The sequence below is a fragment of the Phoenix dactylifera genome, chromosome 3 (genome assembly GCF_051530095.1).
Source record: "Phoenix dactylifera cultivar Ajwa chromosome 3, Ajwa_hap1_PhDact_Kaust_v1.1, whole genome shotgun sequence".
NCBI classification, from domain to species: domain Eukaryota; kingdom Viridiplantae; phylum Streptophyta; class Magnoliopsida; order Arecales; family Arecaceae; genus Phoenix; species Phoenix dactylifera.
The window spans coordinates 48,926,532-48,944,928 of NC_143192.1; the positions used below are offsets into that span (position 1 = coordinate 48,926,532).

General features: G+C 39.4%; 1 protein-coding gene across 1 annotated transcript; it reads right to left on the bottom strand.

The window, feature by feature from the left end:
- Window positions 1–12,536: 12,536 nt before the first annotated feature.
- LOC103710757 (ATP synthase subunit delta', mitochondrial-like) lies at window positions 12,537–18,257 on the bottom strand. Its single transcript, XM_008796636.6, has 2 exons — window positions 17,880–18,257; window positions 12,537–13,075 (listed from the first exon to the last, which is right to left on the bottom strand). Exons 1-2 carry the CDS (start codon window positions 18,150–18,152, stop codon window positions 12,731–12,733), a joined length of 618 nt encoding a protein of 205 aa, XP_008794858.2. The 5' UTR covers window positions 18,153–18,257; the 3' UTR covers window positions 12,537–12,730.
- Window positions 18,258–18,397: the final 140 nt, after the last annotated feature.

Sequence of the window (18,397 nt, forward strand, 5' to 3'; positions counted from 1 at the left end):
GTGATTTTATTATAATATCAGAGCAGTGATGATTTTGGGACAAGCGGTGATTTCAACCCTGTCCCACCCTTCTTGTTTAACTCTACCTATTTTGCCAATCTATTTGGGACTCTACCTCAAAAGTGGAAAGCACATCAAAATCCTTAGCAAAAGAGAAAGGAAAAAACAAAGAAAAGAAAAGAAGAGGAAGAAGGGAAAGCAGACTGCCCCTAGAGGGAGAGGGCTGAAGGGTTATTTTAAATGAGGTGGTGTGGTTGATAGAGTGGTGTCAGTGGGTCGAGACACCCAGCATTGTTAAGAGGCTTTCAAAGACTTATCGCGCCTCAGCAGTACAAACACCAATGCAAAGCGGTGTCAGATTCCTTTCCTTTGCCACCACGCTGCCTTTCAGCTGTGGTTGGCCTCTCGCCTCTTAATGCTATCATGCTTTCCTCACCCACCTTGCACACATCCCTGCTCTCTCACTGACATCTTCTCCTACTCTTCCCTTCTTCTCACTCTTTTTTTTTTTTTTTTTCGTTGTTTGCTAAGACCTCTTCTCACTCTTCACCTACTCCTTTACCACCATGAGTACTTTTTTGCGAGTTAGACTGGTGAGAGAGGGCATCTAATCCTTTCTTTTCTTTGCTACCTCTTGGATGGACCAATGAGTTGGCATCACAATTCACACCATGCTTTGTTTCTTTTGCCAGCTTTGTGAGAGTTTTATAGGGAGAGGTTTAACCTCTCTCTCTCTCTCTCCCCATCACATGCCTTCTTCTTTATTGGAAAAAAAAAAAGCTTTGCGCACCCTTAGCGTACTCCAATCCGATTTTTGGCAAACTATTAAGAATAAAGTGAGCAATAGAGATCTTTAATGTCTCTGAGTGGAGTGGGACATGCGAGAAGGCGCTCTCCCTCCTCCCATACGACCCTGTTCTCCTCGCAGGCTTTGAAGATGACACCCAGGGGCCAGCCCTCCTTTAAAAAGAGTGAAATATCTCGGGTGTGCTGCCTGCGCACTGAAACAAGATGGCATAGGATACATTGTCCCCCTTGGGACCCGCATCTCGATGCCTTTGCCATCCCACCTGGTGCAGGGACCAGTTCTCTCGTCTCATACTGCTGGGCTCGGAGCATTGCTTCTAATTGTTTTTGCAGTAACTTGATCCGACCCCATCCTTGTAGCCCGTATCTTTTATTTTTTTTTGGTATATTGGCGTCTCACTACATACGGCTGTAAGTACGCTCGAAATAGTCACAGTACAAAATAAGCTCTAGTGCCAATGGCACATGCTCCAATATTCCTTCATGTGACGGCTTCAGAGTGATATGTTGCGAAGGAAGCGATTCAGTCCGCTACACTCTTCGTCTCCCGAAATATATGTATGACACTGAAGAAATCTGACTCCTTCAAAAAATGACAAATAACATTGACTAGAGGGTGTAAACCTGTCCAGTCATGCCCGCTCTAGATTCATTCAATCACTATGGTCGAATCAACCTTAAGAAAGATCCTCCACGTACCCAGGTGTCTGGCATAGTTGATAAAGCCCTTGGTGGTATTGATAAACTATCAATTATGCACCTAAGATTCCAAAATGATGGCCATATTCTCTTTGACGGACCATAAATGTTTGGAATTCATATTATGCAAAAAAAATATTACTTTTGCTAATTCGAGTTAAAGGATGATAGTAAATCGGTTTATTTTTGATTTCATATACATAGTTAGCACATCCGTCATAATTAGCAGCTCTGTATTAAGATTATCATCAACATCGTAAAGACTTCTCGAGCAACCAGAAATTTATGAAAATTTCTCAAGTTTTGTGTAGAAAAGAAAAAGTAGATTGCAGGATATACATGTCATGCAGGAGATATAATTTATTTGGAGCAACATAAAAATAGGGAGATGAAGTATTGTAAATTATTCCACTGTAAAGCCCCTACCTTTGCACTCTATTATACTTGACGCTAAGACCTGCATTTCTTATAGGAGTATTTCGGTAATTTCATGACTGGAGTTAATTTAATGGATCTATATGGGTTTTGAGATCGTAGAGGGAATGAAACCCAGGGCGCATGAGTAGTTTTATGTTCGGGTAGCCTCCCTTGGGGCTATCAACCCTTGTTTCTTATGAGCAGAAGCATCCAACAACCAATATCAGCCAATGGCTGGGTGAAAATGCAGCATCAACTATTCAGTTTTTTACATATGAATCACCTCTTAGGTCAAAAGGATATTATGCATACATATAAAGTTTATTTAACTTTGATGTATGAATTTGTCTTATTGCAAGTAATTAAGTCTTTCATTAGCAAATAGGATTATTGCTTGGTTGTTGCATCAATCCTCCATTTGGAGGATCCACTTTTGGAAGTTGGGAGGTAATTTTTTCAATCATTTCTATGGCTTGGGTGCTGCTTCTTGCATCATTATCCTCCAAAGAAAAGCAAAAAAAAAAAAAAGACAAAAAAAAGTGGGGCTGGAGGTTTGGTTTTGTTAGGTTCTTCATCAAAACAAGGTCTGAGGTTTGAATCAGTATATTCGTGCTTATCATTACAAGATCAGACTACATCGCAGTGCCTCCACTAGCTCTTTATTCATAGCTAGGATTGTTTTTTTTTATATTTGAAATAAAAAACATCATATACAATTTGTAATTACTTTGTCTTTTTTTTTTCCTTTTTCCTTGGGGTGGAGAAAAACATCAGAAACAAGTTTTATTATACCTTGGTTGTTGCCATCAATTCTGCATTAGTCCGCCATTGCTGCAGAGAATCATGGAGCTCACTTTGTATCCACCCTCGCAACCTTCTATATATTTAGCCTATATGGCACATGATATTGTTAAGTTTTTCAATATGAACTGCAAACAATGCAAAAATCCTCGGTCAATTGGTATTTTTTTAAAACCTATTTGCTGTCACAATGGTCTTAACCATCATCACCATCATCAAAAGATCGGTCCCACTTCAGAATACAATTAATATAGACTATATGAGTCACTAGACCTTGTTTAGTTTCCCTTTTAATCAGGTGCCATCAAGGAAAACATTGGAAGGTAAAAGAAAATGACTCGAATGGTCCTAAAGCCAATCCTTTCCACATCCTCCTAGCCTCCACTTGTGTTAGATCAAGTCAGCTCTCAAGGTGTCCCTTGTCCTTTATGTTTGTCTTAGAACTTCCATTACTTTCATTATTTCTATGCATTTGTATGGAGTGCAGTTCCTAATGCCCTTCCATCCTCACAAGCACTTGGGTTTGTCCATCATGCTTGCCTCTCCATTATTGACATTGGCAAGGAGTACTGAGTCATGCCAACCTTATTATTGCCCCTATAAACTGTTGACCACTCTAATAGCATGTTAGTCTTCCAAAAGATAAGCTCATGATCTCTTTGTGCCCATCCCCTCGCCAGGCCCTTTTTGTATTCCTGCCCATCTTGTCGATTCCAAACCACTCTATTAATTACTCCTCCTCACTCCAATTCATTTGAATGGTTTATAAAATTCACAAAGCTTCCATCAACATGGGTTTTGAATATTAGCTAAGGACAGGACTACCATAACCCACTCATGCTTCACCCACCCTTTGTGACTCATAAGTTACTCTGGAAAGGTTGCTTGGAGAGACAGCTATGAAGGTTATCGGTAAAACCAGCTTGTGTTAACCAAAATCATTCATAAAGATGATATGCTAATCATTTGACGACATATTATGGGTCAAGAGATAGGTGTTGATCAGTTGGTCACAATTCAATTTTATCAAGCCTGGCTGGCTTTTTGGTGAGACACCTCATGCACAAGGGATGTGAGAAGGATTTGAAGAAAGGGCAGGATGTTACACTTAAAAAATGATACAAATTTATAGCAGCTCTAGGGCCCAACGATCTGAGGTTAATTAGTCTTTATCATGAAATCCTTGAACAAAAGATAAGCTAATTTTATATTTGGTCGAGAGAGCATAAAGCTAATTAAGTCAGGCAATTGAATGGGAATGGGTAATTCACTTGTTTGTTCAAGATAGTTCGATTTTGTGGCACACGCAGTTATATTCGAACATACTTATAATCTTTATTTTTATCTTGATGCATTGCTCTACAAGCTTCTTGGTTAATTAGTCAGTTTCTTTGCTCTTTTCTTCTGAAAATATGGTAGGAATTTCCACTTCTAGGTTTGAATCTGAAACCTCTCCCCAGTGCATAGGCTGAGGAGAGGGGTGACATGTACTTTCGGCTTATGTAGTAGAGAATGTTAGGATCATACTATGTCTAAGTGTCATTGTTTTTTATTTTAGTATGTAGATGGGTTGTATTTGGGTACAAACAAGGCTAAATTGGACCATATGTATTGCTGTGGGTCCCTTTTCTTTGTGCTCTTGTAAAATGCTTCAGCCTATTCTATAGAGAGGCCACCATGCTGTTTCTTTCACTATCCCACTGGATGGAAGCAAGATAGGATTTTTTCATCCTGGGGAAAAAGAAAGGTCTTAAGATGATAAGAACAAAGCATATTGCGCACAAAGAGCTTCTTATTGGAACTACACCAGATTTTTTTTTTTTTTAATGAGAAGAAGGAGAGTAATGGGAGAGACCCACGTTATTCATCAAATTCTATTCAGAATAAATGAAGAGAGATTATAGTCTTCATAAGTCACATCATAGAAGAAGAAAAGAAACCGGAGAAGAATGTAGAGAATGATGAGTTAAAATATCAATGCAAGATCAACAAAGTAGTGCTTGCTTATGCCAGGATGGTTGAAGGCACAGCACAAACAGCCAAACTTGTTCACCTAACTTGACCACAGTCTGTATTAGCTATGGATTTGATAATTCAATGAGTGAGGCTGAAGATAATTATAATAATTGTGCATGCAAAAGACTGTTTATTGGGTTTGTGTGTTTAATTTCAGCTGATCTTTGGAATCTTTTGGGACAGATCATGGCAGTAATATGTGTATAAAGAATCTATTCTCTAGCCTCCTATTATATTTAGGAGAATTTTAGAGGCTTGTTATCTAATACCATTTTACATTTTTAATGACAAATTAGTCGCATGAACATAATTGCAATCAAATCCCTCTTCACCATCTGCCATTTTTTAGGTTTTATTGGGAGGTCCTCTCTTACATAAAAGCGACTTAGTAAGGAATCTATCACCAATTTTTATAGAATTGACAGCTAGTGGTAGGATATTTATATGCTCGGACACAAATTTTTTGAGAGTTGATATCCAACGTCAGAGCCTTGTCGACATGTTTATAGCTGTTTTAAAAGTGAGAAGGATTGGAAGTTGATGATATTGTGGAAGAAGATTCTAATTGGAGCTAGACCACAAGAATACTTGATATTGATGGATCCCATTCGCTGCTATTAGTTTGCTTTCTTCTAAAAGAATACAAGTGGATGCCATTGAGTGGTGCTCGAGCATTAATATGCGTTGTGGTTGCCTTTTGCATTCAGGCATTCATTCTCGCTCGATGGCAGATGGGCTGGAACCAAGTCCTGAGCTATGACATCGAACCATTATATTATTCTAGTGTGAATAATTCTTGGATTCCCATGATTGCTTCTAACAATGTCCAACAACTGTTCTGGCCTCAGAACAATTCGATGATGCCAAGGGGCACCATAATTAAAGTGCCAAGGGAAAATAATCTTTCATCTAACCATTGCTCTGATTGCATTACTTTATGATCAAGTAAGGATCATGATGGTCAATAAGGAGGGTGGTTTATCTATTGACTCTCTAATTATTGGAAGTTTAAAGATCCTTTAGATATCTACGGATGGGAAGCATGGAAATTCTAATCTTAGCCAAGAAGCGTAGACTGAATGATATGCCTCATGGAGGCTTAGCAATCTTTAGATGCCATTCCAGATTATGATGGTGAGATGTGAGGAAGGCATTATAAAGTCATTCTATGATTGAGGCTGTGGAGTGTCCATCCACTTTAAAAGAAGAGACCACGAAAGAAAGGAATTGCGGATTAGAGGTGGGAGAATAAAGACGAGAGCCCAAGCACATGAAAAAAACCCACCAGCGGGCCAAATGGTTTAAAGGTGACTTTGGAGCAGTCAGAAAGTTGGATCTCTCTTTTCCATAATAACCTGCTTCTTTAACTACTATATGCGATTGCGATTCCTTGTTGAGTGGAGTGCACCACCAAGCACCAACTGCACGGAGCAAGCACCACTTTGACTGTAAGGCAGCTTTGATGACTTGATGTGCATGGAGCCACCAAGAGAATTGAAAGGGAAAAAGGAAAAGGAGAGCATCATTGCAAGAGAAACCTGTTCGAAGTCCCAAGAGATAGAATAGCTTGAGAAGCAGGACAGGGTGATTTCAAAAGTTGGAGGATGGAGGAGGCACCGAAAGCAAAGTGGAGGTGTTAGGCTCGACGAAGTTGCTCACCTTGACTTGAAAGAGCTCGCCAAATATGGCTTTTGAACCACCCGAGTTGCCACCCTTTTGAATTTTAGAACTTGGAGACTCTGCAACATGGTTCCTTTCCTTTGACCACTCAAATTACAGGATTTTCATTGACGTATTAAGATTCATCCCCCCTAAAGTGCAATTACCGAACAGCAAGCTAATTGTTTATTTCCTTCGTGTTGGGATTGCACTAATATTGCTGTTAAGCCTAAGGATGAGCTCCAATCCCATTTTACCACATCAACACAGGCAGAGGTTGGCCGGCAATTTCTTCGGAAATTGGCTAATATCTCCTTCGTTGCCCCAGCAGTGGTGGGATAGACTTTGGAATAGCCTCACAAAGGATTTTCTTTGTTCAGAGAAGCTGTTTGATTCTTATTTCAAACTTTGAAATAATCTCGTGCACCATGTTGAGAGAAAGCTGACTCACATTGGGATAAGCTTCTTGAATAATTTAACATGTCTACTTACATGCCACTTTCTTTTGTAAAAATTTTTATTGCTCTTTTTTTAATTCTTACAAATTCTTTATAAATAGTTTCTGTAAACTCTTCCTTTTCTAATAAAGGCCGGGCGGCTTTGCCTCCCTCCTCTTCTTCTTCAAAAAAAAAAAAAAAAAACAGTTAGGTGAACGTAGTTGCTCTGCACTGTTGTTGCAACAACAGTGTCAGGCACATCCTGCAATAATAGCAGTGGTTTTTTTACTGACGACTTCGTGTTCCCAGCTAGCTAAGAAAGGAATCACAGATGCAAAGATCACAAGCCCCAGTGCTCGATTCCTGACCTCAAGAAGAGTGATTGAACCCTAAACCCTACTAGAAAGATTCAATATATAATGAAGGCAAGTGTCCCATGCAACTTGAATGAAGTATTGGGCCACCTCGGCCTACACACCCCTAGAGCTTGATGGGAAAGTAGAACTTGGCTCAACTCTTGCTTGAATAGCTAGGAAATCTATTCAATCTTTCGCAGAAACAAGAACTCAAAATAAGGTGGACATAAAAACCATATCTATATATAGATGTTTTACAGAATGAAAACACTTAAAAAAAAAACCATGATCATAAGATGTTACTGTGTACTTGGACGATCCGCAGTTGAAATGCTGGAGGAGGAGACAAAATTATCCAACATATTAAGCGGGATGTTTCAGATGCTGCGATACATGGCTGTATAGTGGAAACCAAAGGAAAACGATATGCTGCTTCATTCGATAGCGGCAAACTTCTTCCACCAGGAAAAACTTGGACAAATGCCATCACCTGCCAGTCTACTTTTTCAGGGTTTCTGCAACATTGCTGCGAGCTTCTCAGGCACATATTCCATGAAAAGTTGCGGTTTGGATGGTGTCCAAGATAATGGTTTTGTAAATCCTCTGAGTCACAATTGAGCTATTTGACCAAGAGATGAAAAATTCAGCATAGATATTAGAGAGAGCGGCTAGATCAGTATGGACGGTTGTACAAACCATAGGCAAAGAATAGGATGAGAGAGCAGACAAACTGTCTGATTCTTCTTTGTGCACCATTTTATCCTCAGAATTCGGATCCTTAGATTTGTCTACAAAATTAACATCGGAGTGGTTGAACAGTTGATGCTTCAACTCCATGCAAGATTTCAGATCATCTTCACTTCATGATCTATTCAACTTATCCATAACATTGTTCACTACTGCGTATCTCTCAGCACACCTGTGAGACCCAGCCTTACTGGGCTGGTCTGTTGGCCCGGCCCAACATTCGAATGCAGCCCAAAGGCCCGTCCGAACCAGGGCAGAGCCCTTGTTGAGCATGATAGAGGAGGACGAGTCCTCATCTTCCTCGGATTCTACCAAAGACTAGGAAACCCTAGTCTCCACTCTATATAAGCTCCTCTGCATCCTCCCCCACCAGAAAGCCAGCTCCAATTAGAGTTTAGTCGCCAAATTCCTCTTTGGTTCTTCCACGATCATCGACTGTGTCGCGCCGCCACCGCTGTCATTCGTCTCCAAAAAACTAGATAAAAATCTGACAATCTTTGAATAATCCTTCTCTCCCTCTTTCGTGACCTTTGGAAGTTCAATTTTGGTCGGTGACCACCGAAATTTGGCTGAGAAGGAGCAAAGCCCCCGTTTCCCATGTTTTTGTGAAAACCGGCCTTCTTCTATGTTTTCCGGCGAGTTTCGCCGCACGTTCTTGTCTCCGAGGCCTTCCTCCGTTCCTTCACAATGGTCTGTGGTCATGGCCGAAGATCCGACCGCCGGATTTGTTGTTTCCTATCTTGAGGAATCAAAATCCCTATTTTGACTATTTTTTTGCGCTTTCAGGTGTCAAGCGCCACTGGACGCAGAGTGCCTATTGGCTGAGCCTTGCTGCCTCCTGCCATCGTCGGGGCTGGCCACCACGACTGCCCCTGGATCTGATTGAAGAGGAGAGACGGACTCTCCCCCATTTTGGGGAAGAAGAAGAGAGTCTCTCTCTTCTTTCTCTCTCCTCTCTTCACTCTCTTTCTCTTTCCTTTCTTCTTTATTTTTCTCTCCACTAGACTTTCTCTCTCCTCTCTCTTCTCTTTTCTTTGTTTCTCTTTTTTATTTTTCTGTCTACTTTCTCTAGAGATGATGACCCAGTAAGATACTTCTCTTCGGGATTCTAAGTTAACCTTGGTGAAAGACCTTAATCTATATTCGACGGGCGGCATGCTAACCCCCATTTTGGCCCTTCTCAGACACTATTAGATTTGGCCACTTCTGATCTCTATTGAACCATCCGTACTTTAGTTCGAATATAATCAGATGAGTTTTGTCATGATTAGACTAAATGGGTTGTCGGACACTCTCGCTTAGTCAGCCCTATAAGGATATTGGAATTAGGGTTTCTATTTTATTGGAATGAATATGATAAATTCTGATAATTTTTAAATAGAAGGAGTTTTGAAACTGATTGGACCAATACTTTGGATTCGTTCTCAAGGTAAGTAATGTTTCACTTTTTTTAAATTTATCAGGAATCATTAAATTATTATATTCATGAATTTTGAGTCGTAATATTCACGATGCATAAATTTGATCGATAGTATATTATTACGGAATATATTATTTTGAAATATTATGACAATATGTGATCATATTATAGATATGATTGATTGATTTTGACACTACATGATTTTAGAACTAAAATATGAAATCTAAAACTATTTGAATTTCGACGTGGCTATATTGAGGATACGTCATTTAGGATACATCCCCATACTTCACAAGGCACGCCATGAAATTGGGGACTTTAATATCCATGATAATGTCTACCAGAGCAGCCCTAACTTGAATGACTGCACCATTGTCCCCCATAATTCAAACTATAACCGCATTTAAGATCCCACTAAATCAGGTTACCAAACCCAAGAAACTATATTGGGATTTTAATATTCAACCCAGAAGCCAATTATACCCTTCTGAAACCTCTCTCTGAGCACACTACCTTTCTTTCAACACCATGCTCCACCTCCTTCCAAATCTCTTTGTTCAGTTATATTTATTTCTTTTGAAAGTTGATATTGCCATCGATGTAGCTTCAAGTGGAAAACAATGATACTGTTAATTTAATCTCAGCCATGTACTTATTCTAGTATAAGTCCATGTCTCCATCACAGCCATCAACATGTACATCAATGCAGATTATGCTATTCTGCGAAGAAAGAACTCAATTTTTTCTCAGCCATCCAAGTGTCTGTTCACAAGGATGGCTATGTTGATGTTGGACTGTACATCTTCCTTGGTGTTAGAGCAAGTTCATTTGGAAAGACAGCAGCAGGCAGCAGCTTAATGAGGAAAAGGTTGAGAAAGAGATATAATCAGAAGGGTTACTCGTATTGACTTTAAAAATTAGAAGTCCAGCCAGATACTTGGTTTAGTGCTAAAAGACTTTAGTTGCAAATTTAAGTAGAATGTTTTAAACATGAGAATAAAAGATGAGGTGCAATTACCCTGCAGGTGGTTTGCTGTCATCAATACTTAAATAAAATATGAAGGCTGCGATGGTTGAAGGCATGTAAACTGGAAGAAACCAAGCAACAGCTGAACCAAAGGAGGGACTACTAAATATATTAGTCGCATTGACAAGCTGATTTAGTCACATCACTACAATCAAAAGGAGGATATTGGCGCTTATTCTTCGCTTTTTAATAATCGGTTTTATATGGAGTTGGCATCATATCAACTATAATCTGCTCTTTTCTAGTTTTATCCAGGTCTGTTATTAAAAATAAAAAGACTCAATATTCTTCCTTTGCTCTGGAAGAGGAGGAAAAGGTGCTTTTTTTTTTGTCTTACGTATTTCTTTTCTTCTTTCCGAGGATAGTCAACGAGCCAAGTCTGGTTAGGTTCAGGTCTAGCCAAATTCAGATCAGGCTAAAACAACCTGCAATCAATACCCAGTCAAGCTTGGAAAGAATGTACCCATACCGAAACCATTTATTTTATATGGACCCGTAGACAACCTCCAAATTGAATCAGAACTTCACTTGTCAGTCATATACTTCAAGATACGTAAACAAGATAAAGCTACGAAGAGGGGATCTAAGGCTGGGCATGCAAATGAAGTGAAAGAGACGAGAGGAAATTTAAATAGAGAAGGAAAGGTGGCAAACTTAAACATATTGTTTCATTGTTTTAAAAGGTGCACCTAGGAGCAAGGCACAGGGCAAGACCCCTTAATTGGGCATTGGAAAGGCACTAAAGGCACGCACCTTTTCTGAAACGCAGGCGCACCCTAACATGCACCTTGCCAAATCCTAGAAGATGTAAGCATCTAGATTAACATCCGGCCATTGATTCACACCTGCTCATGTGTTAAAAGGGAAGGAACCTCGCTTCTTTCAAGGCTTCAATTGGGGGTTGGCATGCGCCTTTTCTGAATCGCAGACACATGTGAAGGCACGCCTCCACAAATCCCCGAAGATGTGCTCATCTTAGATTAACATCCAGCTGTTGTTCTACAAGAGGATATTTGTGATGATTTTTTTTTTTTATTTGGTACAACAACTGCTCACACAGCTCTAGCATGAGTAGAACCAACAAAGTCGTGAGAAATGAGGTGGCATAGAGATGGAGGGGTAGCTATATAATATGTCTAAAGGATCTCTCACGAATATTGAAGGCGATCCAGTCTGCGGCTCTGTTCGTCTTCCGATACACATGAATAGTCTGCAAGGAGCTGCAATCTGCATTTCAGTAGTAAGTCTCGGCTGCAGCTGCACCCATGTTTCTCTACGTTCTACTTCTTACTAGGAATTATTTTAATTATGTATAAAACTAAATTCTAATTCTTCTTTTATTTTTACTTGCATTAATAAATTGATAATTCACTGTTAAGTGTGCTTAGAATCATGTATTAGTTATTATTTATATGTATATTAGTATTTTTGCACCTCATGTCGTCAAGATGAGCATCCTACAATTGTGCCATGTACCTAGGCTCTATTGTATGATTCGGATTCATGGACAACCCCTTTTTGCAACAAGGAGACGGGACCACTTAGACGCCAAAAGTGAAGCAGGGCTGCTCTAAACCCCCAACTAGAGCTAGAAATCCACGTTTATGAACTTCTCTACTTATTATTTTATTCTTTTTTGATAACAAGAAATAAACTAAAATGATAGATGGATCCATGCCTTCTATTTCTTTTTAAAAATTTGTATTCTCACAAAATACATGAAGGATAAGCATTTTGTCCCACCAAGAATGCCTGGGTTGCTCTGATTCAAAGGGTTTTTTCATTATCCAATCCACCACATCCAGATTATTGTTTTAAACCTTTGACTTGCTCCACCAACAAATAGGGGTAGCTCGGATTTTCATCTGGTATTTTTGTTGTGGGGGGAGGGGATTTCTCATCAAGATGTTCAAGATGTGGTGTTTCATAGATATGGTGCTACATTTTGATTAAATTTCAGATAAACAAAATGTCCATCCAAAATTGACATTCAATTTCAGTTTTTTCTTGACCAAATCAACTTCGAGAGAGTTTTAAGCACATTAGTGGGATATCAGGAAGTCGTAGAGAAAAAGCAATCAGACTTCCCGCTAATTCAGCTATTCTCAAGTTTACTGAAGTCTCCACCAAGCCATGGCATTGCATGACAATTACACAACTCAACGAGAAGGGAATCTGTCATTACAAAATTCATCAAGGTCCAAGGAAGACAATAAGGTGCCAGCAATATTGAAGTATACCTTCAATTGAAACAAAGATTTATTAAATTATACTCGCCCCCCTCTCTCCAACCTCTTGACTCTTGAGCAAGGGGATTCCTCCTGATGGCTACATCATCCATCCCTCAACCTGAGAGTGCAGCATTGAGTGCACTATGAACATCGACCCCAATCTGTGCTTCGGCCTTTTCCAAGTCTGTTGTAGCTGAGCTAAGCTTCTGCGTAAAGTCAGCAAGTCCCTTTTGGACCAGGCTTGGATCAATACGATCAACAGGAACAGCCTCAACAGCTACTATATCTGCAATGGAGTTTGCATGGATGAATGCAAATCCACTGCTGACAACATACTTGGTCACTTCATTCCCATCATGCACAGAAAGCACCCCTGGTTTGAGCTCTGCAATGGTGGCAACATGACCAGGCAAAACACCCATTTGCCCTGTTGTTGCGGGTACAATGACCATGTCAACCTGAGAGAATAGAAGAAATGGTCAAATAGGTGTCTTTTCAGTATTATTCCATCTCTAGACACAGAAAAACCAGAGAAGACTGAAAATAGTTGAGTGATATAACAGCATGCAGCTGCTCTTAAAAAACAGAACTATATATGGTTTATTGGTAAATAGGGTCATCCCTTCATTCATACATACTACACAAAGCATATGGTAATTACCAATAAGGTTAATCAAAATAAACAAAATTATAAAACAAATGAATAAATATGTTATAAAATTAAGCCGAACAAATTACAAAGACATCGTCAAAATGTGAAAGCAATCAAGCAAGAAAAAAAAAAAAAAAAAACAAATCTGTGGCATTACTCATCTACTTTATATTTTGCAGCAGCTCTGAATGCAATGTTCGACTTTCTTGAGGACAAATGCAGCACAAGTGCAGCTGCTATACACAAAAGCCCTGGCTACTTGGGATTTGGTCTCACACCCGTCTAGGTAATCTTAAGCCGTGATTGCTCCTTGTCCATCTACCTGTTCCTCTGTCACAAGAGTTTCCTTTGATGAATTGTGTTTGACCAAATTATCTCAATCTACATTCTTAAATCTTATTTTTAACTAAAGCAACATTCAAGTCCTTAGAAAACCTTTAAGCTCCTAGAGTTTGTAATCTTCATCTCATCCCTCAAGCCTGTACCACATGTGGATCTTAACATCTATATTCATCCTTTATCTAAGCCTGGTGCTGGTTTAACTGCTGCCTTTTTAGTTCCTCTTGCAGTTTCTTATCATATATCGAAACTTTCCAAATTATCCAACCTATTTTAACATTAGTGAAAATAATAGTATATCTCCTCTTTCTTTTGCATAATGACTTAAAGTTAGTGAGAGTAATGTAGATATCTTCCCATTCATTTACGGTTTGTGCCACTTTTCATAGTTACCTTACTGTTACAATTGCATGCCATCATATTCTTAGAGATAGCCCATAAAAATATTCTCAGGGTTCAATTAATTTTACTCCTTTGCTGTCTCAAGTTCTCCACTATTGCTCCTACTTAGGGTCAACTTATTCTTTAATTCGATAAACCAACATTACATCATCTGGAAATGATGTAAATCAATGGATTTTGTCTTTGTTACATATTGTCCCTTTTTTTATTTTCGATGTAAGTCTTGGTTATGTATTGGCACCAGTTGCACTAGTACTTTAATGTTCAACAGGTGCAAGCATGGGGCCAACCCTAGGTGCATTCTGACAGTGAATTTGAAGCTTAACACTCCACAAGTCTGCTCATTAGTTTTTTCACCTTCATACAAATTAGTGACTTGTATTATTGTCACAACCCAAGAGCTCACCCAAAAAGGCTAGTCGGAAGGTATTTTTTTAGGTTCCCTAGTTCTGTATAAGTACCCAAGATCTTCTCGGCATATAACCGATGTGGGACTAAACACACGCCCACATGATTTTCACATACTCCCCCTATTCAAGCCCTGACGTCTTTATCATGCTAAGGGTTCAAATCCATTCAGCCTCTATGATCGGCCCATAGTCAGCCTCCATGAACCCGCCCTACAGTATCCCTAGTCCACATAGGCTATGGGCCGAGTTTGCTCTGATACCATTTGTAATAACCCAGGATCTCACCCAAAAAGGCTAGCTGAAAGGTATTATTTGGATTCTTTAATTTTGTATAAGTATCCAAGATCTACCCAACGAATAACCGATGTGGGACTAAGTACACGCTCGCACGGGTCCTCACATACTCCCTCCGTTTAAGCTCTAACGTCTTCGTTAGGCCAAAAGTTCAAATTTATTCAAATCTAATCACAAGCATCACGATCGATCCGTGGCCAGCCCGAATGGATTCATGCTACAATATTCCATAGTCCACATAGGTTATGAACTGGGTCTTCTCTGATACTATTTGTAACAACCTCGGACCTCACCCAAAAAGGCTAGCTGGAAGGTTTTTTTTTGGGTCCCTTAATCCTATATAAGTATCCTAGATCCCTCAGTGAGTAACCTATGTGGGACTAAACACACACTCATACGGATCCTCATAATTATGGACTTTGAGAAAAGAGGCCGTAGTCATGAAAGGTAATCAATGAAGGAATTAGTGGATTGTAGACATGATTATGACTAGATTGCAAGTGGCTCAGAAATTGTGTAGGACAGCCAAGGGAAATCAATGAGAATTTTAGATAGGGCTGAAACCTTGGAAGGTGCTGGAAAGTTGTATTCTGATCCGAGTTTTAATCTACACTGAACAACGAAAGTTAGATTTTCAGGGCAAGTTGATAGCAGACGCTGAGATGAATCTAGAGACACTGAAACTAGGGTCAAATAGGGAACGAGAGGGTTTGAAGGTTCTTAGGAATAAATTTAATGGGATACAGTCAATTCAGAAATCAGATCTGATTTCTTTTGTCATAGATTACAAAATCAGAATTTTGACAATTGTTTTATAGCATATTTATGCGATGGATATTAAGGTTTCACAGGAAAACTAAACAAGGAATGATAGAAATGAATTGAGATTTGATGCTAGGTAGAGAAACAAAAGGAAAACAGAATCTAACATCGAAAAAAAAGTCAAGAACAAAAGAAGAAGCACACAAAACACAAAAAAATTAAGAACAAAAGAAGAAGCACAGAAACACAAGAAAGATTCAGCAGATAAAGAAAGGATCGAAAAAAAGGATCTGGACTCACTCTAGGGACTCACGCCTAGGGATGGTCTCGCACCACATCCAAGCATCATGCAGGGTAGCAACTTCAGCAGCTATTATTTTGTGCAGAATTCTTTTTCATTCAATCATCCAAGCGGGTTACATAAAACACCAAAAGCTAATTTATAAGAAAGGGAAACCCTAACAATCTTTTATAATCCCAAAACTACTCCCATAAGGTATGGTTACTGTAACATGAAGGGACATAAACAGTACAAAGCTACAATAACTCCATCCTTTATACTATATAATGAAGTTTGAGATCTTTTACTCTTAGCATTTGATTCTAAATAAACTACTAAACATGGTACGTCGTACTGGTCAGTATTAGAGCATAGCAGATGGAATGTACCATACCATACCAGTACCAAACTGGTATCGGGTACAAGGGGCATATCAAGTGTCAGTATGCCGAGTCGACCTTCGTACCAAATGTAACGACACTGTGCCAAGAGGTTACCAGTACAGGGTTCGATACCGAGACGATGAACCCTGCTACTAAAACATAAGAATAAACAGAAATAAAAGAAAAATAAAGAAAACTGACTCAGAAGGAGATCAGTCTTATTGCCCTCCAAAGCATCTTCGCATGTCTTGGATCTCGATCATTATATGCCCTTATGATAATGTTCTTGATGAAGGTTTCACTGAAGAACTTGAACCTCATGAAATTCTAGATTGGATCACAAATCTAGAAGATTATTTTGATTGTTATGATATGCTTGACTAGATGTGAGTATGCTTCACTAAGACAAAATTAAAAAGCCAAGCTTACACATGGTGGAGAGGCATAAAAGATTATTCTCAAGGCCGAGCTCTTATTGTTAATTAGGAAGAGATGCAGCTACTTAAGGAGATCCAAGACAAGTCAAGTGCATCAAAGGGCAATAAGACTTAGGATTTCCCTATATTTAATTTTCTAGCAATTAAAATTCTGTATCTTCCTTTTCTTTCTGGTTATTTTTATGCTTTAGTAGTTTATTTGGAATCAAAGGCTGAGATTAAAAGATTAAAACTTTATTAGATAGTCTAAGAGGTGGAGTTGCTATGGTAGTACTCTTCACAACACTCTTCATACTACAGTAATCATCAGTAACCATGGCTTATAGGAGACAATTTTGGGTTGCAAAAGATTATCATGGTTTTCTTTTCTTATAAATCTGACTTTGGAGTTTTATGTAGAAAACTTGGATGTTTTGATTGAATGAAAAAGAGTTCGGCAGAAATGAATGACTGTTAAAGTTGCTAACTTGTGCGATGCTTGGTTCTGGTGTGAGATCAGCCACTCAGTGCAATTCCTAGGTCCCCAGAGTGAGTCCAGTTCTATTTCTATCCTTTCTTTATCTGCTCAGCCTTTCTTGTGTTATCTGTGTTTCTTCTTTAGTTCTTCAATCTTTCTACGTTAGATTTTGTTTTCATTTTGTTTCTCTACCGAGCATCAAATATCAATTCATTTCTATCAATCCTTAACTAGTTTTCCTATTAAGACTTAATCTTTGTTGCACAGATATGCAATAAACAATTGTCGAAATTCTGATTTTTAATCTATGAAAAAAAACCAGATCTGATTTCTGAATGGACATCAACTGATCATGTCAATATTATATCAACCAACATCTAAAAAATATGCTAGTTTCTCGGGGAGGGGGGCAATGTCTTTTATTAACTTATTGATGAGTGCCAACAGCAAGGCCTACTGGTGTCTTGATCAAGATGAAAACCATGCGCACAATCATAATTGTGCTCATCAGTTGTTTTACCGTTTCAGCTGCGAGCGTCAGTGTGGGAAAGTAGAACCGATCCAAACCTCGCAGCAAATTTTCCATTGAGACATAATCCACAGTGACATTCTAATTTCCAATCAGAATCAAATGAAAGTTCGGATTAGATCAGTTATGTTCTCAGTTCCTATTCAGTCTATTCTTGGACACAAGCACTGATGAATATGCAGTTTAAGTCACCCAAAACTTTTACCCGATCATAAATATCCCTAAATCAGTTACTTATTCGAAACATAACAACGATCGGCGACAAAATAAACACGAAAAATTTAACGAATTCAAGAGGCAGAGATTTGGTAGATCACCTCTTTGTTGGAGATCTCGGATTGGTAGGGAAGGACGAAGTTAACGGTGAGCTTGGAGGGGATGGAGGAGGGGGTGGGTGGGCGAGGCCTCATGAAGGAGAGCGGCGTCTTCGGGGGTTCCAGGTTGGGCGCCACCTTCTTCCACGCTTCCACGAACGCCGAGTCCTCCACAGACGCCGCCGGGACGTCGGTCGAGAAGGCCCGGCCGATCAGTCGGCCGCCGCGGCCGCCGTCCAGGGCTCGGATCAGGAGACGCGGGGCTTGACGGTACATCCTGGACTGCTCGTTGAGCCTCTCTCGGCTTCGGCTCGGTGGGTGGAAACAGAAAGAACGGGGGCGAAATCGAATCGAACGAGGGGTTTTCCGACACCCGAGAAGTAGGTCAAGCAAGTGATGGGCTGATAGCATATTTAGAGCCCACGATAGCAGGCTGGAGCCCAATAATATTTTTTGGGAAAGAAAATTGCTTTAAGAGTTTTATGAAAAACAAATGCACCTTTTGTTGGAAAAAAAAAAAA